This window comes from Heloderma suspectum, chromosome 1, assembly GCF_057233095.1.
Source record: "Heloderma suspectum isolate Gila_16-S chromosome 1, 16-S_ref, whole genome shotgun sequence".
Taxonomy (NCBI): domain Eukaryota; kingdom Metazoa; phylum Chordata; class Lepidosauria; order Squamata; family Helodermatidae; genus Heloderma; species Heloderma suspectum.
In genome coordinates this window covers 286,774,977-286,799,260 of record NC_139458.1, presented here as the reverse complement: position 1 = coordinate 286,799,260, position 24,284 = coordinate 286,774,977, and the positions used below count along the sequence as shown (strand labels likewise).

The 24,284-nt window shown below is 44.9% G+C and overlaps 1 protein-coding gene across 1 annotated transcript; it reads left to right on the top strand.

The window, feature by feature from the left end:
* The first annotated feature begins 615 nt into the window (after positions 1-615).
* LOC146359185 (glutathione S-transferase-like) lies at positions 616-23,131 on the top strand. The gene is made up of 8 exons (XM_084826814.1): positions 616-743; positions 5,175-5,301; positions 10,539-10,700; positions 11,733-11,784; positions 12,635-12,767; positions 15,276-15,417; positions 17,900-18,031; positions 21,236-23,131. Exons 3-8 carry the CDS (start codon positions 10,614-10,616, stop codon positions 21,380-21,382), a joined length of 693 nt encoding a protein of 230 aa, XP_084682940.1. The 5' UTR covers positions 616-743; positions 5,175-5,301; positions 10,539-10,613; the 3' UTR covers positions 21,383-23,131.
* The last annotated feature ends 1,153 nt before the right edge of the window (positions 23,132-24,284 follow it).

The window sequence follows — 24,284 nt, the reverse complement described above, 5'->3', positions numbered from 1 at the left end:
TTCGAAGACTGCCCAGTGAATAAATTTATGCTTGTATGAGGGGAAATCAGGCTGGAGAAGGCCTATTCTTCAAATATTTGAAGATCTGAAGATTTGAAAATTCGAAGTTAATGCCTTAATTAAAAAAAAAAACTTATAGGGTGATCTTATGTCTACTCAGTAGTAAGCTCCATTGAGTTCAATGTGGCTTACTCCCGAGTAACTGGGTGCCCAGGATTGGGGCCACGAGAAAACATTACAGCACCAGTTAAGCTAGAATGGGAGGGGGGGAAGGGTGTGTAAAGGCACTCAGTTGTGATCCTTAATCTTTTTTTTTAAAAGCCAAAGCGGGGGATAGAAGGAGGTAAAAGTTAGTGTCATTTGAAGGGAGAGAACAACCCCCTGAAGCCTGATTCCCTTGCGGTCTCCCATCCAAAATTCTGACCAGGGCTGCGCTTCCCAGATCAGACAAGAGCCAGCACCTCTAGCCTTCTGCTGGTTGGTGATAAAACTTCCAGTGCTAAGGAACTTATGCTATCAGTAGCTGGAAGACCAAACACCGCCGTATATGGACAGGTGTGGGAGGGGACTACGACCTTATAAGCCAATAAACACAGAAGAGCAGAGCACTTGAATGGGAAATACCGGGATATCAGGGTATTGAAAGCGGAAGCACAGAAGTGGGAAATTACGGTCCCAATTCAAGGCAGGTCCTGCATAGTGTGAAAGACGAGCGGTGAAACCTTATTGGAAGCGGAAAAAAAGTAAGTGTAGATTGGCCATCTGGAAGTAGTTTAAAATGGGGATAGTTGAGCAAACAAGGCCATTTACATCTTTATGCAGTTGAATACACATCGAATGTAATTCAAATGCCCTTTACTTGCAGTGGAGATGGGAGAAAGAAGACAATGGGGGATTTTAGAAAGTAGCACAGAAGGATATTGAAAAGAAGGAAGTGAACAGACAACAGATTATAACAAGCCAAAACAGCAATCTGGTGGATGGGAAATGTGGAAGAAACTGACTGCAAAACTTGTTTTATTAAGCGATTGTATAACTTGGCAGTGTGGCGTTCTTTGCATTTTGCTCACTTGCAGTATTGACATAGGGGAAGATGGATTTTGGACAGTAGAAAAGGAGAATCTGAAAAGTCCAAAGTGAATGTAAGAAGGATGAAACTAATTGAGAAAGCAAGCAGAAAAGGGAATTTCTGAAGCAGAAAGCAAGCAGACAGGGGAACTGAGTGGCTGGCAAGTAACTGTATATATGGAGTGGCTGTTTTCCAACTATGTGAAAATTAGCTGGAAAAAAAGAGGAGCCGATAAATGGTTGGATGAAATAAACAAGGTCCACCAGTCTGGGATTTGTTATACATCAGAGGAGTCAAATAAGAAAGACAAGCTACATGGAGAATTGATTTGAACCAATTATTAGCCAAAAAGCCCATAGTTACTTCAGTGCAACATAAGCTTATATTAACTAAAGATGAAAACTGTGAGGATCAGGGGTGCCCTTTTTCTGGAAGGGATCCTGTACTATAGCTGCATAGCAGGCAGAAATTCACTAGGTTCATAGTTTGGGGGTTCTCTTGGACCCAGAACTGTCACTTGAGGCACAGGTGGACTCGATAGCACGGAGCACCTTTTATCAGTTTAGGCTGATATACCAACTACGCCCTCATCTGGACAGGGATAGCCTGGCTACAGTCATTCCTACTCTGATAACCTCTCATCTGAATTATTGCAATGCACGATACGTGGGGCTGCCTTTGAAAACAGTCTGGAAACTTCAGTGGGTCCAAAAAAGAGCAGCAAGATTATTAACAGGGACTGGCCAATTAGATCACATCATGCCAGTACTTTTCCAGCAGCACTGGCTGCCAGTCCATGGCTTGCTTCACACCTAGCATTTTATCCCACGACAAACTGGTCCTTTTGATTCCAGATCCTTTTAGGGATGGCAGAGAATTCTGCCACGGATTCCAGTGAGAAGGTCCCCTTCCGTACACTTCCCTAAGCTAACTTCCAGGCCATTATCCATTTCAAAGCTCCTCTCATTTCTCAGCACTGCAAATGGACAGAGCATATAGTCTGACCTAGCAAGAGGGGAAAGAAGAAGCCTCGCTGCCCAGGCATATGCATGCTTACTCAGGAGAAAGCCCGCCCCCTTGTGGTCAACGGCACTAGTTTCTCTCAAATATGTCTACATAGGTTGGTGGCATCAAGGCACATGTTTCTACTTGAAACCTCTCTAACTGCAGGGGTTATTGCCAACTAGATCGTCAACTTTACTTCCCGCAGAAAATCAGCAGTGAAAACTCTCCTCTGGCACTGACAGAGCAGGATGGGGAAAATGTCACCTATTAATTCATTCATTCATTCCATTCCAATCTATTTCATTTCTATACTGCCAAATAGCCGAAGCTCCCTGACAGTTCCCAAAAAATAAAACCACAAAGTACACCATAAAACAATATAAAATATGAAAGCTTAAATCTACATTATAAAGGTACAACCAGAATAAAACCTAGCAGCGATGCAGAGATTTAAAATACAGATTTAAAACAGAAAGGACTAGATTACTAAAATGCTGGGAAAAGAAAAGGTCTTTACCTGGCAGCAAATGGAGTACAACATCGGCACCAATTGAATCTATTTGGAGAGCTCATTCCACAGCCAGGTGCCACAGCAGAAAAGGCCCTCTTGCTGGTAGCCATGTGCCTCACTTTCTTTGGCAGGGGCTTCCATAGAAGGTCCCCTGAGGATGATCTTAGGGTCCAGGCAGGCACATATGGGAGGAGGCGATCCGTCAGATAATGGGGCCTGTCAGTGCCAGAGGAGAGTTTTCACTGCTGATTTTCTGCTGGAAGTAAAGTTGACGATCTAGTTGGCAATAACCTCTGCAGTTAGAGAGGTTTCAAGGAGAAACAACGTGCCTTGATGCCACCATGAGAGAAACTAGTGCCGTTGACCACAGGGGACGGGCTTTCTCCTGAGTAAGCATGCATACGGCTGGGCAGCGAGGCTTCTTCTTTCCCATCTTGCTAGGTCAGACTATATGCTCTGTCCATTTGCAGTGCTGAGAAATGACAGGAGCTTTGAAATGGATAATGGCCTGGAAGTTAGCTTAGGGAAGTGTATGGAAGCAAAGTGTCCCACCTGCACTGCCCCCACCTCCAAAAAACCTGTCTGGAGTGTTGGAGGGCCCCCCTGAAACATATGGGGTGGGGGACTCTTGGGGAAGGGGAGAATTGCCCCAAACTGGGCTTGGATCTTAAGATAACTTACAGTGGAATCCTACAAATGCCTACTTGGAAGAAAATCCTATTGAGTTTAAGGGGGCTTGTAGTTCAGATCACAAACTTCTTATTGCACAATTTAGAATCAGACTAAAGAGAATAGGGAAGACCCACAGATCAGTTAGATATGAGCTCACTAATATTTCTCATGAATATGCAGTGGAGGTGAAGAATAGATTTAAGGGACTAGATTTAGTAGATAGGGTCCCGGAAGAACTACGGACAGAAGTTCGCAACATTGTTCAGGAGGCGGCAACAAAAAAAGTCCCAAAGAAAAAGAAAACCAAGAAGGCAAGATGGCTGTCTGCTGAGACACTGGAAGCAGCCCAAGAAAGAAGGAAAGCAAAAGGCAACAGTGATAGGGGGAGATATGCCCAATTAAATGCAAAATTCCAGAGGTTAGCCAGAAGAGATAAGGAATTATTTTTAAACAAGTAATGTGCGGAAGCAGAAGAAGATAATAGAATAGGAAGGACAAGAGACCTGTTCCAGAAAATTAGAGACATTGGAGGTAAATTCCAGGCAAAAATGGGTATGATCAAAACCAAAGATGGCAAGGACCTAAGAGAAGCAGAAGAGATCAAGAAAAGGTGGCAAGAATATACGGAAGATCTGTATAGGAAGGATAATAATATCGGGGATAGATTTGACGGTGTGGTCAGTGAGCTAGAGCCAGACATTCTGAAGAGTGAGGTCAAATGGGCCTTAAGAAGCATTGCTAATAACAAGGCAGCAGGAGACTATGGTATCCCAGCTGAACGGTTTAAACTCTTGCAAGATGATGCTGTCAAGGTGATGCATGCCATATGCCAGCAAATTTGGAAAACACAAGAATGGCCAACAGATTGGAAAAAATCAACCTATATCCCCATACCAAAAAAGGGAAGCACCAAAGAATGTTCAAACTATCGAACAGTGGCACTTATTTCATATGCCAGTAAGGTAATGCTCAAGATCTTGCAAGGTAGACTCCAGCAATTCCTGGAACGAGAATTGCCAGATGTACAAGCTGGGTTTAGAAAAGGCAGAGGAACTAGAGACCAAATTGCCAATATCCGCTGGATAATGGAGAAAGCCAGGGAGTTTCAGAAAAACATCTATTTCTGTTTTATTGACAGTTCTAAAGCCTTTGATTGTGTGGATCATAACAAATTGTGGCAAGTTCTTAGTGGTATGGGGATACCAAGTCATCTTGTTTGCCTCATGAGGAATCTGTATAATGAGCAAGTAGCTACGGTAAGAACAGACCATGGAACAATGGACTGGTTTTAGGGATGTACGAAAGTCACTTACCTTTCGCAGATTATGTTTATGGTGGGGGGAGGCGTTCCGTCCCTCCCCCCGGAATCCTCGACGGGCCGGCTGTGCTCCGTGGCAGCTCCACGGAGCAGCCGGCCAGGCCCAGCCAGTCCAGAGCCGTCCGCAGCTGGATTTCTGGCCGCGGAGGGCTCTGGGGGAAAAAAAAAAAAAACACATACGCAAATGGCGGCGGCTACGGCTGCTGCCATTTGCATTCCTTATTTTTGCCATCTTAATCTACGTAAATATTTATGTAGACTAAGACGGTGAAAATAAGGGGAACGCAAATAGCGCAGCGGACGCTATTTCCGTTCCCCTTATTTTTGCCGTCTTAGTCTACGTAAATATTTACATAGACTAAGAAGGCCCAAAATAAGGAATGCAAATGGCGGTGCCTATGGCCGCCGCCATTTGCGTACACTTTTTTTTTCCCCAGTCGTTTTAGGCTACGTAAGTTTTTACGTAGCCTAAAACGACTGGGGGGGGGAAAAAGTGTACGCAAATGGCGGCGGCCATAGGCACCGCCATTTGCATACGTCTTTTTTTTTTTTTACCCAGACGTTTTAGGCTACGTAAAAACTTATTTTTCTTTACCCAGCCTATCACGTCTCTGTAAAAACAAAAACAAAAAAAACCTGCAAATGGCGGCGGCGGCAGCCAGTCGGAAGACCAGCCGCCGCAGCCACCGCCGCAAAAGCTGCCGCCGCCCGGAAGATCCGCCCCAGGTAAGTCTCGTCCCGGGGGGGATCCGTGGGGGGGCGGGGGGGCAGGCCATTCCACTACAGATTTCGGGGGGGCGAATGCACTGGCATTCAGTCTCACCGAGATCCGTGGCAGAATTCTCTGCCATCCCTAATCTGGTTTAAGATTGGGAAAGGAGTACGGCAGTGTTGTATACTCTCACCCTACCTATTCAACCTGTACGCAGAACACGTCATGCGATGTGCTGGGCTTGATGAAGCCAAGGCTGGAGTTAAAATCGCTGGAAGAAACATTAACAGTCTCAGATATGCAGATGATACCACTTTGATGGCTGAAAATGAGGAGGAGCTGAGGAACCTCATGATGAAGGTAAAAGAAGAAAGTGCAAAAGCTGGGTTGCAGTTAAACCTCAAAAAAACCAAGATTATGGCAATCAGCTTGACTGATAAGTGGCAAATAGAGGGAGAAAACGTGGAGGCAGTGACAGACTTTGTCTTTCTAGGCGCAAAGATTACTGCAGATGCTGACTGCAGCCAGGAAATCAGAAGACGTTTACTTCTTGGGAGGACAGCAATGACAAATCTTGATAAAATAGTTAAGAGCAGAGACATCACACTGACAACAAAGGTCCACATAGTTAAAGCAATGGTATTCCCCGTAGTAACCTATGGCTGCAAGAGCTGGACCATAAGGAAGGCTGAGCGAAGGAAGATAGATGCTTTTGAACTGTGGTGCTGGAGGAAAATTCTGAGAGTGCCTTGGACTGCAAGAAGATCAAACCAGTCCATACTCCAGGAAATCAAGCCAGACTGCTCACTTGAGGGAAGGATATGAAAGGCAAAACTGAAATACTTTGGCCACATAATGAGAAGACAGGATACCCTGGAGAAGATGCTGATGCTAGGGAAAGTGGAAGGCCAAAGGAAGAGGGGCCGACCAAGGGCAAGGTGGATGATGGTGTTCTGGAGGTGACGGACTCGACCTTGGGGGAGCTGGGGGTGGCGACGGCCGACAGGAAGCTCTGGCGTGGGCTGGTCCATGAAGTCCTGAAGAGCTGGAAATGACTGACCGAATAAACAACAAACATCCAGGAAATTGGTATAGGATTGTAGCCTTGGGGACATTCATGGAAGGAAAGTTTCCCATCTTCTCTTCCTCCCCCCCCCTCACCTCAGCAGCCCCCCCTGTGCTCCATCCCACATTGCTCAGGAGCCCCTAACCTCCAGAGGGGCTTCTAGGCAGGCACGGGGAAGAAGGGGTGGGAAACTTTCCTTCCATGAACTTCATCAAGTGAATTTATCTTAGGATCTAGGCCACTGTCTCAGAAATTAATTTCATCATATTAAAATTTTGATTTCTTTATAAATAATAAAGCTTGGTTTTCATGTAAAAGGTTTATCACACCAAATGGATTGTTCTGGCCAAAACATAAACCTGTGAAAAACATAAATAGAACTTTTGTTGTCCCCCACCCCCGGTTTACTTTGTTTTTTGTTTATTTAATAAAATAACCTCTCTTACAAAACCCTTTAAAAAATGAAATATTTCCTCCAGGTGTTTTTTTTTACTGAAAGAATTACTGTAGGGTACAGAACTATTTTGGGGTGGGGGACCAATTGCCCCACACTGGGCCCTCTGTGGTTGGATCATGACTAGTAGCCATTGATAGGCTTATCCTCAATGAATATCTAATGCCACTTCAGAGCCATCCAAACTGGTGGCCATCACTACATCTTGTGGTAGTGAACACCACAACTATGAAGTTTGTGAAGAAAAACATCCTTTCATCTGTCCTGAATCACCCACTATTTAGCCTCATGGGATGACCCTGGGCTATAGTACTATGAGAAAGAGAGAAAGTGGGTAGGAAGATGTTTTCTGTCTATCCGCTTTCACCCCACCGTGCATCATTTTATACATCCCTATCATGTCTCCCCTTACTTGCCTGTTTTCTAAGCTAACAGCACCAAATATTGTAATCCTTTCTCACTGAGGAGTTTCTCCAGCTCCTTAGGGAGCAATCCTATGGCCACTAGTCAGTAGCTAGACAGCCATAGGGTATGTTGGTTTCCGGGAACTGACCTCGGATCCCATGTTTTGAGGTCAGTTCCCTGAGAACTGACCACCCCCTGCCCCGTGCGCTGCCTTGCAGGCAGCTCAGAATGGCTCCATGCTCTGCGCTCGGAAGAGGAGTGCAGAGTGGTGAAAACAGGGCATTCTGGGTGGTGTTCCGGGGTGGGGAAACTGGAAATGCCTGTACGACACATCCTGTGTTGTCTGGCAGCCGCTTCCCCTGCTGTGCCTTCCCACGGCTAGACAGCTGAAATTGGCTGTCTAACCTCAAATGCAGGGCAGCTGAAGCATGGAGGGGACAATCCCCTCCGCGCTACTCTGGCCCTGCATTGGATAGGCGGTCGTCTCCGAGTCTGGAGGTGGCCGCCTATCCTGATAGGGTAGCACCCTCCATTATTTTGGTTGCCTTTTTCTGAGCCCTTCCCAGCTTTACAATTTTTAGGTGTGGCTAGCAGAACTATACACAATATTCCAAGTGCGATTTCACAGTAAATTTGCATAAGGGCATTGTGATATTGGCAGTTTTAGTTTCAGTTCCTTTTCTAATTCTGTCCAACATGGAATTTGCCTTTTTTCACAGCAACTGCATACTGAGTCAACATTTTCATTGAGCTCTCTACCACAACCCCAAGTTCTTTCCTTGGGCAGTCACTGCCAGCTAAGATCCCATCAGCGCATATATAAAGTTGTATTTTTTTGCCCCAAAGTTCATCACTTTACACTTGCTTACATTGAGCCACATTTGCCATTTTGATGCTCATTCCCTGGGGTTTTGAGAGATCCTTTTGGAGGAGCTCTCCAAACAATTCCTTTTTGTTTTAACCATCCTAAATAATTTGGTAGAAGCAGCAAACCTAGCCACCTCGCTGCTCATCCTCAACTGCTCACCTCTAACAAGTTATGAACAAACTAAAAGTACCAGTCCTGATACAGATCCTTGGGGGACCCCACTGTTTACATCCCCCCATTGAGAGAACTGAGTATTCATTCCTCCTCTTTGTTTTCTGTTTAACCAGTTACTGATCCACAAGAGGACCTCTCCTCTTATCCCATGGCTGCTACGCTTGCTAAGTTTTGACTTTGTTAAAGGCCTATTGGAAGTCCAAGTAAACAATGTCTACTGGATCCTCCCTGTTCACACTTGGTAACTGTTTTGATCGTGGGTTTTACTGTGCAGTCCAATGCATGTCAGAACTTACTCAGAAGGAAGTCTTACTGAGCTCAATGGGACTTCCTCCCTGGAGGGGTGTGTGTGTGTGTGTTTCTACCAGCGATTTACTCCAAGCCAGCTGTGTGTTGAGGTCATTAGGGACAGATGACATCGTGGCCATCCAGCAGCCACCCCAGAGCTTATCAGGGAAAAACCAGATTTCCCAAGACTGCTTAAACTCCGATTCTTTTCCTTAAGTCGGGTTCTCCCTGGTATAGTTGTTGTATGCCACAACCCCTGCATTTAGCTCGGCTATGCTAGCCATGCCCAGGGGTGAGCCTTTCACCATGACCCCAGTCAAGGGGTGTTTCCTCCCATTGTGCTGAATGAGGCTTGTCCTCTGAATGACCACAGAAATTACAGAGAAGCCCCTTAATTGGCATGACACATAGAATCATAGAATAATAGGGTTGGAAGGGGCCTACAAGGCCATCAAGTCCAACCCCCTGCTCAATGCAGGAATCCAAGTCAGAGCATCCCTGACAGATGGCTGTCCAGCCTCGTCTTGAATGCCTCCAGTGTGGGAGAGCCCACCACCTCCCTAGGGAATTGGTTCCATTGTCGTATTGCTCTAACAGTCAGGAAGTTTCTTTTGATGTTCAGATGGAATCTGGCTTCCTGTAACTTGAGCCCATTATTCCGTGTCCTGCAGTCTGGGATAATGGAGAAGAAATCCTGGCCTTCCTCTCTGCGACAACCTTTCAAGTATTTGAAGAGCGCTATCATATCTCCCCTCAGTCTTCTCTTCTCAAGGCTAAACATGCCCAGTTCTTTCAGTCTCTCCTCATAGGGCTTCGTTTCCAGTCTCCTGATCATCTTTGTTGCCCTCTTCTGAACCCTCTCCAGCTTGTCTGCATCCTTCTTTAAGTGTGGTGCCCAGAACTGGACACAGTACTCCAGATGAGGCCTAACCAGTCCTGAGTAGAGTATTTTAAAGCCCAGTTCCCTAAGTGTGATTAAGTGAGATCTCAGGGCTCCAGTTAATTGCCTTATGAAGTAACTACTTCACAGCTTCCTTATAGAGATCCTGTGCATTAAAATGGGGGCTGATTTCTGTTTCTTTTCCACAACAAACCTGTTAGTGTCTCCTCAGAAGTAACTCCCATTATGGTCAATGAGGTCCTGCAGGTTAAAATGGGGGCTGGTTTCTGTCTTTGTGTTCTGCTTTCCCAGCACAAGCATATGTGTGTCTACTCAGAAGTAACTTCCCTTGTGCTCAATGAGGTTTGCTCCTGAAATGCAGGTGCATCTGGACTTTCAGGGGAAAGGAGAAGGGGGGGAGAGGGGAGAAGCCTCTATGTTCTGTGAAGCAATTTTTACTGGCCCGGAGAATCTGCTCATGGAGCCCTGCTCACAGCAAAGCCAATTCCTTTTAAAAAACCCAGTACACCTCCATTAGCTTCTCCTTCTGTTGTCATGGAAACAGCCCAGGTAAGTGTGTACTGATTTGTAGCCTTAATGACTCTTTATTGCACCGACACAGTGCATTCTTATACATGCCTACTCAAAAGTAAACCCCATGGACTTATTTGCAGGTGATAGGATTACACCCACAGGCCTCTTAATCTGTGGTCAATGAACTAGAAAATGCAAATGTAAACAAGTTTAATGTTCATGTTCATATTCTCATCAGTGTTCATATCCCCATCAAACCCATGAGATCTAGTTTCGTGTGAGACCTTTGATGCTTTACTTAGAGACTTGTCCAACATTGTCAGAAAATGACTGTTCCCAGGTTTGGTTGCAACCTGGACTCCTGCACCTTTAACAGTTGCATGGCAAACAGGCATTAAACAGAGAAAGCTTTTGCAGGCACAGAGATTTAACAGGGAAAGTTGCACCTGTTGAATTCTGCCTGTGATGGAGCTGTTTAAGGCATAGGAGCTATTCAGTAAAGTGACAGCCTATTATTTTCAGGGGGGTTCTTCAGAGAGACCAATCCATTGACCAGTTTTTCTTCTCCCACCTCCATCTTAGGGCATTACACAATATTCTACTAAGAAGCTGTTTTTTCCATTTTGATGTGTGTGACTAAAAAAAAACTACCTAAAGATGGTTGGGAAACCCAAACTACACTACATTCGAGGGAGAGGGAAAATGGAATCCATCCGCTGGCTTCTTGCAGCAGCTGGAGTTGAGGTTTGTATGCCCATAAAGAGGAAGTGAAAGGACTAATGGTCAAAACCAGTGACCTCTTCTACTCATATAGTTGTGCAGTTAGAACAGGCTCCATGCCCCAATAAGTATGTTCATTCAGCACAGGGTGGGCAACTTGTGGCTCTTCAGATATTTTGGCCTACAACTCCCATCATCCCTAACCAGCATGCTGGGAGTTGTAGGACTTCTTTCTGTCTAAACATGCATAGGATTGCACCTTTAATCTTGTAATTCAGGAAAAATGTTTATATAACAGGCAACCCATGGATATATACCATCCGTCAGAGGCTTTTGATCCAGTGGAGCTTTTCCGCTGGCTTCTCTGACTCCCCCTGCAGTCCCCCATGTGCCCTGAAAATCTGCTCTGGAGCACTGGGGACCGTCCTCAACAGTGAGGCTGGTGGTGCTGGAGGCTCCAGAGGGAGGGGAACAGGGAAAAGTTGCTTCCCAATCACCACCACCTATTGCCACTGGGTGTGTTCTGAGCAGAACTTTGCTTGGGGATGCAACCTAAGTAATTGTCAACATAATTTTTAATGCCATAAATAAGAGAGATAAATAACTCACAGAGGAAAGGACAAAAAATAAATAGTGCCTGGAAATGTTTAGAGTTCATCAGTCTATTTGGTCTCAGTTCTGTGGGTTGGACTGTTTGTCTTTGGAGGTAATTTCCAGCTCTACGATCCTATGAATAATGTGGCTGATTTGCACACTGAAAATCAAAACCATAAAGTAACTCAGTATTATGAACTGTCCGAGCAGATGATTTCTACAGAAACAAAGCCCACTTTCATCCCAACATTCTTTCTGAAACAAACAAGCCAACAAATAAATAAATAAGCAAGAGTACAGAATGTATTGTATCTTGTGTTTTTTCAAACTATTCCAAGAGGCGTCAACTGCTTTTAAACTAAAATAAAAGGACATGTATCCTTTATTCATTCTCTTCAAGATCACCCATGACTTGTAGAACATGTGGGGGAAAAAACATTTTGTTCCATTGCTCTGTTTCAGTTTGAAGAACAATTTATAGAAACAAAGGAAGACTTAGAAAAATTACGCAATGGTAAATCTATAGGAGAATATGTGGTCTGCATGTAAGCACCTTAAATCACTGATGTTCTAAATAAAAATGTATTCATGAACTAATACGTTGGGGTCAGTGCCAGAATATATACAGATAATCTATTCACAGGTAAAGAACTAGCTCAATGTCATTTGAGCTGGAAAAGCAATAGATTGGGAACCAATACAGTTGGTAACTTCACTGTTTCTGGGCCCAGTTCAAAGTGCTGTTTTTGACTTTTTAAGCACTTCACAGCTGAAGACCAAGGTGTGCATGTTCCTCAGTTCCTCAGTGTAGGGCTCTTGTGGGTGCTCCCACAATCTGAAATGAGGCAAGTGGCTACAGAAAGAGGGCCTTCTAGGTGGTGGCACCCAAGTGGTGGAACACTCTCCCGAAAGAGGTTACCTGGCACCTGTTGTATTGTCCTTCCAGTCCCAGGCAAAGACCTTTTCATTTTCTGGGCTTTTTAGGTGCAATTTTAATCCTGCTGACTGTTTTATGCTGCTGCTTTTTTTTTTTTTTTTTACTGTTGTGGCTTTTACATTATTATCATTACTATTTTAAGGTAATGTATTTATATTTAATTGTTCACAGTTTTTGTAAACTGACCTGAGAATATGATTGAAGGATAGTATAAAAATACATGCAATAAATAAAATAAATAAGGTGATTACACAAACCGATAGTGAGACAGGTTTTCCTTAAGAAATTGCTCAGTTAAAATATGATCTGTATTGAAGGCCTGAATGCTTGCATTTTTAGTTTCATAGCAGGCAGACTGTATCAATCTGAAAGATTCGACTGAAACTTGTTAACCTTTGTAAACACCCCCTTTTTTTTCTTTTCAAAGATGGATGCCTGCTCTTTCAGCAAGTGCCGATGGTAAAAATTGATGGGATGAAGATGGTGCAGACACATGCCATTCTCAGCTACATCGCAGCAAAACACAACCTCTATGGGAAGGACCTGAAGGAGAGAGCCCTGTACTGTGTCATGGCCATGCTTATTAAAACTTAAAATTTGCTTTGGGCTTGTTAGCTGAGCAGAAACACAGCCTTTAATTGAAGGTATAAATAGGTGGTAAAATTCAAAAATCTTATGTCTGCATCTCTGTATTCTCAGAGCTACAGTCTGACTGACAAGGAAATTCAAGCTATAGCTACTTGGGCATAAAAGTTGTCCCATAAGAGCTTGATAGCAAAATGAACATACCAGTTATGGGAGATGCTAAAAAGAGCGACAGATAATGGCCATTGGAGTGCATTAAATCCATGATGAGATTCTGTCTAGTCTGTGCAACAGCACTCTCCTTCTAAGAGAAATGACTGTGCAAAAATAAAGGGCAACTATTTAGGGCAAGGGTGGATAATGTGTGGCTGTCCAAATGTTTTAGTCTACAACTACCATCATTCCTGACCATTGTCTATGCTGTCTAAGGCTGATGGCAGTTGTAGGCCAAAATATTTGGAGGGCCACAAGCGGCCTCTCCCTGATTTGGGATATATTTACAAACATCAGAAGAGCCATGCTGGATCAGACCAAGAGTCCATCTAGTCCAGGCTTCTGTTTGCATAGTGGCCAACCAGCTGTTGATGGGAAAACCGCAAGCAAGACATTAGTGCAACAGCATCCTCCCGCCCATGTTCCCCAGCAACTGGTGCACATAGGCTTACTGACTCTGCTACTGGAGGTAGCATAGAGGCATCAGGACTAGTAGCCATTGATAGCCTTCTCCTCCAGGAATTTGTCTAACCCCCTTTTAAAGCCATCCAAATCGGCGGCCATCCCTGCATCTTGTAGTAGCAAATTTCATAGTTCAACTATGCACTGTGTGAAGAAGTACTGCCTTTTATCTGTCCAGGATCTCCCACCAACCAGCTTCATGGGATGACCCATGACTTCATGGGGTTTTAGTTTATGAGAGGGAGAAAGATGTCTCCCTATCCACATTCTCTATACCATGCATAATTTTGTACACCTCTATCATGTCTCCCCTTACTCGCAATTATTTTCCTTATACCATATCTCCATGGGTGATTCTGGATTAGACTGCAGGGGCATTAGATACCCCATTTTGTCTTAAGTGAAATGACAAGTTCTGGGGACTCTTGCCCTGCTTGGCTGACAGTTCCTTTTCCACTCTTTTAGCCCCGAGAACACAGGAGAGTTGTATATACATTGCAACTCCAGTTTTGGATGTAATTGTGTACTGCTTAAACCAGGGGTAGGCAACCTGGTGCACACCAGATGTTCTAGACTACAATTTCCATGTTCACTAGCCATGCTGGCAGGGGTTTATGGGACTTGTAGTCTAAAACATCTGGAGGGCACCACATTGCCTACCCCTGGCTTAAACTGTTCAGAGTGACAAGAGTCAGCTGTGAAAAAAATATCCAGCATGACTAATGAAACTCTTCACTGTAGACTTGCCCCAGTTCGCGTGAACGCAACTGGGGAAATAAGCTACTGTGGCTTATTTTCCCTGCTGCCAATGCCAGTCATATGCCAGGGGAGATTAGCATAATTACCCTCAGCAGCACAGCTTATTGTGTCAAGCAGTCCCAGATGGGTGGCTTGTTCCCATGGTTAAAAAGCCACCCTGGAACTCTACGACAGTCCATGGATTCCGAGTGGCTTGTTAGCCACGGCAACAAGCCACCCCGGCTGAGTTTGCATGACACAACAAGACATGCTATGGAGGGTAGCTATGCTATTTGCCCTAGCACCCAACTGGCATGCACATGGTGGTTAATAAGCCACTGTGCCTTACTAACCACCCTGAGATCATGCAAACCAGTTCTTCATCTGCTATTTAGTAAAGTTACGATGAAGCATTGTAGATAAACAATTTCAGGGGGAAGCTACAAATGCATGTAACAAATCCCAGACTTTTTTTTACCAATGTAAAGCAACCTTGGGAGAGTGGGATTTTGAGCAGGAGTGGAGGAGGGTGCCTTGAGGAGGTGATTTGTGCTTTTCTGTGTTGCTTCTCTGCTCAGAAGTGCTGCCCTCCTTCCCTCCCAAGGCTGCCTTCCATTGCAATACATTACATATCAGGGTTATTACATACATTTGCATGCAATGTGCCCCTATGAATGCAGATGAGAAGGCTGAGCTTCCCCAAGATTTTAGGTGTATTGCCCTGATGGCACCACTCCTCTATTGAAGTGAATGGGGAGCCCCAAGAACACAGGTGGTTTGTATGTGCACTGCAGCGCCAAGCCTGCTCTCCATTACAATACATTCACTATCAGGCTTCCTTACATACATTTGCATGCAATGTGTCCCTAAGCTGAACATGAATAAGAAGGGTGTAGAGATGCTTCCCCAAGATTTAATGTTTATTGCCTATTGACTTTTCAAATAAAATACTTTAATTCATTAGCTTTTATTATCTTTAACTGTAACAAAACAATGTTAAAGTAACAAGAAAAATGCATGGAAGAACAGCAACAAAAATTCAAAGTAACTATGATCATGGCTTCTTTCAGGATTGACATGTATGTGGAAGGAATGACTGATCTGGTGGGGATGATTAGGTCCCTCCTTTTCCAGCCCCCTGAGGAAAAAGCAAAGCAAACTGCCCTGATTTTAGAGACAGCCCCAACCAGATACTTCCTTGTTTATGAAAAGGTGAGTGGCAGCAAGGCAGCAGCTCAGAGTGCGCAGAGAGAGGAGGCCACCACCACATGGATTTCAACATCTAAAGGCGGGAGACCTTGGGGTGAGACTGTAGTCACTGGCAGGGATGTACAAAAGTCACTTACCTTTCGCGGATTATGTTGATGGTCCGTTCCTCCCCCCCCCGCCCCGGGAATCCTGGCCAGCCAGCTATGCTCCGCAGGGATTCTGCGGAGCCGCCGGCCGGCTCCGCCAGCAGCCGGACATCCGGCCGCTGGCTAGCAGGGATGCAAATGGTGGCGGCCATAGCCACCGCCATTTGTGTCCCTGCAGTCAGCCATGATAGGCTACGTAGATGTTTATGTAGCCTATCACGGCTGACTTAAAACAACAACAACAACAACACGCGTACGCAAATGGCGGCGGCCGCAGCCTCCGCCATTTGCGTTCCTTATTTTGGCATGTCTTAGTCTATGTAAATCTTGACATAGACTAAGACGTGCCAAAACAAGGAACGCAAATGGTGGAGGCTGCGGCCGCCGCCATTTGCGTACGCGTGTTGTTGTTGTTGTTGTTGTTTTAAGTCAGCCGTGATAGGCTACATAAACATTTACGTAGCCTATCACATTTTTTTTTTAACTTAGCTGTGATAGGCTACATAAATCTTTACGTAGCCTATCACGTCTTTTTTTTTTTTTTTAACTGGAAATGGCAGTGGCGGCAGCTGGTCAGAAGACCAGCTGCCGCTGCACAGCTGCTGGAGCCGCCGCCGGAGCCGCCGCCGCCGCCGCCAGGAAGATCCGCCCCAGGTAAGTCTCGTCCCGGGGGGGCGGGGGGGCAGACCGTTCCGCCACCGATTTCGGGGGGCCGAATGCGCTGGCATTTGGCCTCCCCGAGATCCATGGCGGAATTCTCTGACATCCCTAGTCACTGGCAGAGAACCTGCTTTGCATGGAAAACGTCCCTGGTTCAACCCCTGGCATCTGCAGGAAGAGCGAGGAAAGAATTCTGCCTGAATCCCTGGAGAGCCACTGCTGCCAGTCAGTGTTGACCATACTGGGCTAGAGGGAACAATGCTCTGACTCAGTATAATGCAATTTCCCACCTTCCTATGAGACGCAGGGCCAGATAAGGGCACCTTGCTGTGGAGGCACAGGAAATAACCCAGCCCCCATGCAAGGCTGGTCATTTTGGAACCTGAGGCAGAACAGCCCACAAGTGCCTGTCCCCTTCCCTGGCAGTAAAAATATAACCACAATGAATTACATGAATAACTATTTGCTGCCCTTTCATGACATCCCAAATTTGAGGCAGCCGAATCACTACCTAACTGTAGAGAGAAACCCTGGAGAGAAGCCAGGATCTCTTTTTGGGGCAGATGTCATTGGGCTTTGGCACCAGCTTTGCCTAATCTCTAACTATTTTATATTTCTTATTATTACATTTATGTCCTGTTTTTTTTCCCTCTTGCAAGGAACCCATGGCTTACATGGCCCTCCTCTCCATTTTATCCTCTCAACGACTCTGTGAGGTAGCTTAGGTTGAGACTCTGTGACTGGCCCAAGGTCACTCAGTAAGCTTTGTAGCCAAGTGGGGACTAGAACCCCAATCTCCTGAGTCCTGGTCCAGCATTCTAACCACTACACTACACTGGCTCTCGATTGTTTTGAAGCAGCAAAATAGCATGGAAGAACTTAAATGCTCTTGTCAAGGTTCCCCTTATGACCTGGACCCCTGGAGCAACTCCTTAAGGATCTCTTGCCTGCTTAAGGGTCCCACCTTCCTTCTTTTACCTTCCCCTGTCAGGTAATGTGGGATTTAGGCTGTAGACGTGACGTGACTGACACTCTAGACGCAGGGTTTAACCATAACAGTTTATTGATAAATGAAAGCAAGCAAATTACAACTGAAGGTATTTACACAATAATGCTGAGTGATACAAATGGCATTAAAAGAAATAAAACTTGCAAAATGCAAGTTCCTTTACCCTAGCTGTCCTTAGACTGTTCTAGGCTGCTTCTTCCTGCTCACTCTTCAGACTATGCTCTCACTTCAGGCTCTGGCTGTCTCCCTGCTCTTACTGGCTCTCTCATTCTCTTTATATACCCTCCTCCCTCAAAACCGAAAGTACTGCTTCAGACTTGAAGAAATGAAACTTAAGTAGAGAAATGAAACTACTCTTCTCAGGGTTTCTCCCTCCCAACAGGAAACTCCAGGCCTCTAAGCCTGACCTCCCCCCCCCTTTCCTCTGTAGGCCTCAAACCTTCACAGCTGTTGTGCAGGTTTATCACACATCTACTAAAATTTTATTGGGGGGCTTCTCCATTGGTACATATGCAAGTGTAAAGCATTTATATTGAATGAGAAAGTTAAGTGGCTGATAGTATGCTAGACTCTGCCTCCCCATTTTACACAAAGAAACAAGAATCATCCATCCACACCAACAATCGGTTGTCTTACACACCCTCACTGCTGGTTTCTTTATACACCATAGGTTTTAAAAGACCATGGACAAGACTTCCTTGTTGGTAACCAGCTCAGTTTGGCAGACGTTCATCTGCTCGAAGCTATTCTAATGGTAGAAGAGATGAAGCCTGATATCCTCTCTCAATTCCCCCTGCTGCAGGTGAGTGGACTATGACATGCAAAACCCTTGGAAATCATAGAATCATAGAATAGTAGGGTTGGAAGGGGCCTACAAGGCCATCGAGTCCAACCCCCTGCTCAATGCAGGAATCCAAGTCAGAGCATCCCTGACAAATGGCTGTCCAGCCTCGTCTTGAAGGCCTCCAGTGTGGGAGAGCCCACCACCTCCCCAGGTAATTGGTTCCATTGCCGTATTGCTCTGACACTCAGGAAGTTTTTCCTGATGTTCAGTCGGAATCTGGCTTCCTGTAACTTGAGCCCATTATTCCGTGTCCTGCACTCTGGGATGATCGAGAAGAGATCCTGGCCTTCTTCTCTGTGACAACCTTTCAAGTACTTGAAGAGCGCTATCATATCTCCCCTCAGTCTTCTCTTCTCAAGGCTAAACATGCCCAGTTCTTTCAGTCTCTCTTCATAGGGCTTTGTTTCCAGTCCCCTGATCATCTTTGTTGCCCTCCTTTGAACCCTCTCCAGCTTGTCTGCATCCTTCTTAAAGTGTGGTGCCCAGAACTGGACACAGTACTCCAGATGAGGCCTAACCAGTGCTGAGTAGAGGGGAACTAGTACTTCCCGGGATTTGGAAGCGATGCTTCTATGAATGCAGCCCAAAATAGCATTTGCCTTTTTTGCAGCCACATCACATTGTTGGCTCATATTCAGCTTGTGATCGACGACAATTCCAAGATCCTTCTCGCTCGTAGTGTGGTTGAGCCACGTATCCCCCATCTTGTAACTGTGCACACAAATGACAAGCTACATAATTGTAAGGCAGGTTGTGTGTACAGAGAATGTAAATGCAGCAAACTGATAGCTTGTGGGGACTATTTAAAGAAAAGTATACATCACCTAGTATGCCATTAGGCACTTGAGAACCACCATCATCATCATTTTGGGAAATATATCCTGCCATCTTCCATTTGTAATGCTCCCATGTTTTCTCACTACTTCTTCTGTCTTTTTTCTTACCACAACAATCCATTAAGGAGGGAATAACTGCACAATGCCTCTTGACTGGTTGCACCAGGGGCGTCCATCTGGAAGCACCTCTGGAGACCCACTGCTGGTCAAAGTAGACAATACTGGGCTGGATGGACAAATAGTCTGACCTGGGATAAGGCAGCTTCCTATGTTCACACTAGATTGCATAATCAAAATGCACTTTAGCCGAGAATACCGTTTGCTAAAGAGGTATGTGCAGATGTCAAACATTTGCAGTTCTTACAGTATAAAAGGTGGTATGACTCAACGTTTTACTAAACCATCTTTCCCACCCTGGGATTATAAGCATAGACTGAAATAAATGCTTTGCAGTCTCCGTTGCAACGGGTACTGACTCTTTCTTTCATGAAGCCTGAACACCTGGGGAGAGACTGGACAGAGGCCTCTCCATTCTAGGTGCAGAAGTATAAGTAGTGACAAGACACTACTCATATAACACTACTTCTGGTTCATGTATATTTGTCTGAAACTGTAAGCAGATGGGATTTTTATACAAATAAAGAGAAAAACAAGAAAAAGCTTCCTTCAAAAATAAACATTAACCCTATGTGTGTCTACTCAGAAGTAAGCCCCAGTGGGACTTACTCCAAGGTAAGTGTACACGGGATTGCAGCCTAAATCTTACGGCTGCCAGTTTCTACCTAGGCAGTCCAAATGTCCAGTGAATTGTAGCCATGTAGATTGCAAGATCCTTAGTATACACTGAGCTGTGAGATTTGAATGGGTTATAATCCCAGATATTGGCTTGGATGCTGCATTGCTCTTCCAGGTGTATGTGTTCTCTGTCTGCCGCCCCCTTCCTGCACCCTTCCCAAGGGTCTCCAACTGCTCAGGCGCAGGTTTGGGGCGGGGGCAGGGGATTGCAAAGAGAAGGGGGAAAACAAAGGGCCATAGCTCAGTGGTAAAGCACATGCCTGGCTTGCAGAAGGTCCCAAGTTCAATCTCCAGGTAGGGCTAGAAAAATCCCTGCCTGAAACCTTGGAAGGCTGCCACCAGTCAGTGTCAACATTACTGGGCTAGATGGATCAATGTTTGGCAGCTTCCTATGTTCCTAAGGGAGAAGGCAGGGAAGTTAGTATACAAGCCACACATTCTGAAGTCATTCTCCAAAGACTTCCCTAGCAGCAACTCTTAATCAGTCTGCAAACCACATTTAATACTGGGAGGGAATGGGTTGCCTGGTGGGAAGACGTTTCCAAGGAAGACTACAGAGACATTTCACATGTGGACCGTGGAATGAAAGACCCAAATATTTTTCCATGGGTGACTGACTATATGAATAATTTCATTAGTGATCATTAGTCAGTCAGGGTATTTGAAGGGGTGGGGGAATTACTATTACAATCACCACCATCAACCTACCCAATTTCATATTCTGATTCTGGGACAGATTTGTGTGGGAAATCACACCTAACATTATTGTTACTGTTAATAGCCATGGATTCTTCAAGCTTTCACATGGGGCCAGTTCGCACGTAATTCTGGGCAATTCCTGGGTTATTTAACTGAGGAACTTTAGGAGAAGCAGAGCACACGAGCCATTTTAGTTTTCAGATAACCACCTTTGAACCTCGGTTGTTTTATGACATCCATACCCAGAAACTATAGTTTTAACAGCACAGAGTTAAGCCAACAATTAACATGGGTTGTTGTTGGGTTAACTCTGGGTTGTTTAACTGCTAAACAACCCAGAGTTTCCAGGTTCAGCCATCACAAAACATGTTGATTGAAAACAGAAATGGCACATGCACAGCTCACGTGCTCCACTCCTCCTGCAATTCCTGAGTTAACCCAGGAATTGCCCAACATGATGTAAGCACTGGGTCAATGTGTTCTTTCTTTATGAGGTATTGACACATAGTGCATTATTCCACAAATTTAGACTGGATTTCCAGTCCATTTCTTATTCACTCAATTTTTCCTGTTTACCTTTGAAAGATTGCTTATAAAAATTAGACTCCCTGGCCCTCCTGCTGATAAGCAAATTGGTTCCTTTTCAAAACTCTATCCAGTTAGCATTTAAAACTTTGATTTTTAACTTCTCAGAATCCAATGCTGAGGTAATTGCTGGGCATGAGATTTTCAGTGCATATCTAGAAATACTTAAACTGCTTTTTCATGTCAGTCCATCTATGCTGGTATATTTTCCTTTGTTCTTAGAGAAGTTTCTTGCTTTTTAATCTAGGCCTTCAAAACAAGAATAAGCAACATCCCCACCATTAAGAAGTTTTTGCAGACTGGCAGCCAGAGAAACCCTCCAATGGATTTTTATTTATTTATTATTAAATTTATTAATCGCCCATCTGGCTGGTCACCCAGCCACTCTGGGTGATGTACAACATACAATAAAAACAGTTTAAAACAATAAAATTCTACAATAAAAACATTTTCTAAAATACCCTAACCCACCCCAAATGCCTGCCTGAACAAGTTTCAGTTCAGTTCCTGAACAAGGATGACAAGTTTCGTGCACAAATCAAGAAAGTTTTCAACATCTGAGAACACCAGTTATGAAGACTGCTGCAAATACTGATATAATTTTTCCAGACCTATGCCGCTCCTCCACATACACTAATAACTATAAGGCCCATACCATCTGAAAGATTAACACTGCCATCCCATATGTGTCTGTGCAGAAGTAAGCCCTATTGAGTTGAATGGGGTTTAGTCCCAAGCGGGTGCGTATGAGATTGCAGCCTAAATAGTTATTCTCTTGGTTTTATAGCAGGAGTGTTGAACCTCAGGCCAACAGGCCAAATTTGGCCCACCTGGGGTCCCATGGCCTCCTAGCTTTCCCCATGTGACCCCTTCCTCTGGCCTCACCCCCTTTCTCATGAGCAGTGGTCTTTTGGTGCTTTCCAAATTGGGTGTGCTGGGGTTGGCATGGTCCCCCCCCCTTTTAAAAGGTTGAAATGCCTCTCCTAAGTCTTTGTTACTGGCAGTAAGAGCTTTTGATACCCCCCCTGAGCTTCTCCAAAAATGAATTCAGCCCTCAAGCTGTAAGAGATTCAGCAACCTGGTTTAATAGTCTCAAACTCTTTTGAAACTGTGAGCATATTAATAATCCAGATAAGTAATATACATGAAAACTCTATTGTGAAAACACAAGGCAGCTTCTTCCAACCGGATGCCCTCCAGATGTGTTGGACTACAACTGCCATCATTCCCTGCTGACAATGCAGTCCAACACATCTGGAGGGCACAAAGGTCCAATCTACATGGGGGATTTACTGTGGTGCTACAGCGCCTCACACAGGAGCATGACACACGACATTCACCCCGATCTGTAACAGTCCTGGATTTTCTTGCCCCAAGAACCACATTTTCGCAAAGTCCTTCGGTGACAGATTTTCCCTTTACTATGACTTCCCTGTGTTTTGGGACTCTGCATGTCCTAAACTTGCAATGCTACTCCGGGGGAGGAGGAGTGGCTTCAGCAACAGCTGGGGTGAGTGGCGCTGCAAGGAGGAACAGAAAGTTGTGTCAGCAAAGGGTGGACCTGACATGAATGGAGGAGAGGAGTTCATCCATTCCTATTGGCTTCACCCTCTGCTGATCAAAATCGGGGGGTTGTGCTTTTTTAATAACATTTGCTAATGGCTGAACTGAAGAGTGAATGCAGTGCTGCTTCCCCTTCCCTGTCCCCTTGCCTTTGAAAAAATAAAGTTTGGAATGTACGTTCAAGCCTTCCCAATTCTCTCCTTTGTGCTTTTTCTTTTTTTTGCCTCAAGGAACAAGTAGCTGAAAATGCACCGCTATACATGTCTGCTCAGAAGTAAATCATTCTCTTCAATGAGGCTTACTCCTGAGAAAGTAAGCACTTGCTTTTGGGATGGCTTTTAAAAAAAAATCTCACTCCTCTGCATCATCACACCTGCGTATAAGCTTAATGGATGTAAAAAAAAAAAAAAAAGGAAGGAAGGAAGGAAACTTGTTGGTGTCCTGACTGAGACTCTGCCTACATAGCCAAATTAATGTGGTTTAAGATTACATATGCCTCACAAAAGCGAGATTTATATCAAATCTGCACCACCTGAATTGTCTACATGTCTCACGGCAGGAGTAAAAACAATAATAATGTAAGAAACATAATTTGATGCTCAGGCACCTGTGTGTTCTTTTCCCTGTTCTATACATATGAAGGAGTTAGCCAGCAGCAAATGGGTCTTCTCTTTTAAATCAATTTATGCTAGGGAGAACCATCTCCTGATACTGGCCTGGATCCAAAGAGTCCCACTGCACATCCATAAAGGCTCTTTCCTGTCGTGACCACACCTTTCTTCTCCTCATCCACTGGCACAGCATTAGTCACTAGGCTGGATGATCCTCCGACATTCTGAAGCCACCTTTTCAGGCCCGACACACAGGGGGCTGTGGTGTGAAGCTGGGTGGGGGTCGCAGGTCTGGACTGTCCTGAGTGCTTGGATCCTGACCATTGTCTCTTTTCAGTTCATCTCTTTTGACAATGATCTGTTGCTCTTATGTTCGCACAGGCAGATCAACACAGTGGTTGATTTATACCATTCCTTAACACTTGCAGAAACTACAAATTCAGATTTCCTGGGATCTTCAGGCTGCTTGTTTAGACAAATGGATAATATGTTACGATTTATAATAGCCTCCCCCAAACTGGTGCCCTCCAGTTGTGTTGGACAGAACTCCCAGCCAGCCATGCTGGCTGGGCGATGCTTGGGGTTGTAGTCCAACACATCTGGAGGGCACCAGGTTGGGGGAGACTGTCTAATAGGGTTGTATCCATTGTTAACCCTACTTAGAGTAAATCCATTGATAGAAATGGGACTTAAGTTAGACTAACATTGGATACAGCCCATAGTGGACAACTTTTGCTGCTGAGCTCTGTGAAACGGGTGTAGCTCAGTGGTAGGGCACATACTTTGCGTGCAGAAAGTCTCAGAATCAATCCCGAGCATCTCCAGGTAGGGCAGGACAAACTCCTGTCTGAAACCCTGGAGAGCCACTGCTGCCAGTCAGTGTCAATAATACCGAGCTCAATGGACCGATGGTCTGGCTCAGTAGAAGGCAGCGTCCTATGTTCCTATGTACCGCAAGAGTTAAGCTATACTAAGGACAGCAGAGACTCTGCACAGTACAAGAAAATATGAAAGAACTGGGTAATTTATTTCAAAATGCCCTTGAGAAAATCATCTGATTAGTAACCATCTGTTCCACAATTCTTCCGAAATTCTAACATCCTTTCAATTCCACTGCACTTG

What these genes read in the sequence shown, in the direction of transcription:
- LOC146359185 (XM_084826814.1), top strand. Translation starts at nt 10,614, where the DNA reads ATGGTTGGGAAACCCAAACTACACTACATTCGAGGGAGAGGGAAAATG. An exon ending in GACCTGAAGGAGAGAGCCCT is followed by an intron (nt 12,768 to 15,275) that starts GTACTGTGTCAT and finishes GGCTTCTTTCAG; the next exon opens with GATTGACATGTATGTGGAAG. An exon ending in CTCAATTCCCCCTGCTGCAG is followed by an intron (nt 18,032 to 21,235) that starts GTGAGTGGACTA and finishes TTTTTAATCTAG; the next exon opens with GCCTTCAAAACAAGAATAAG.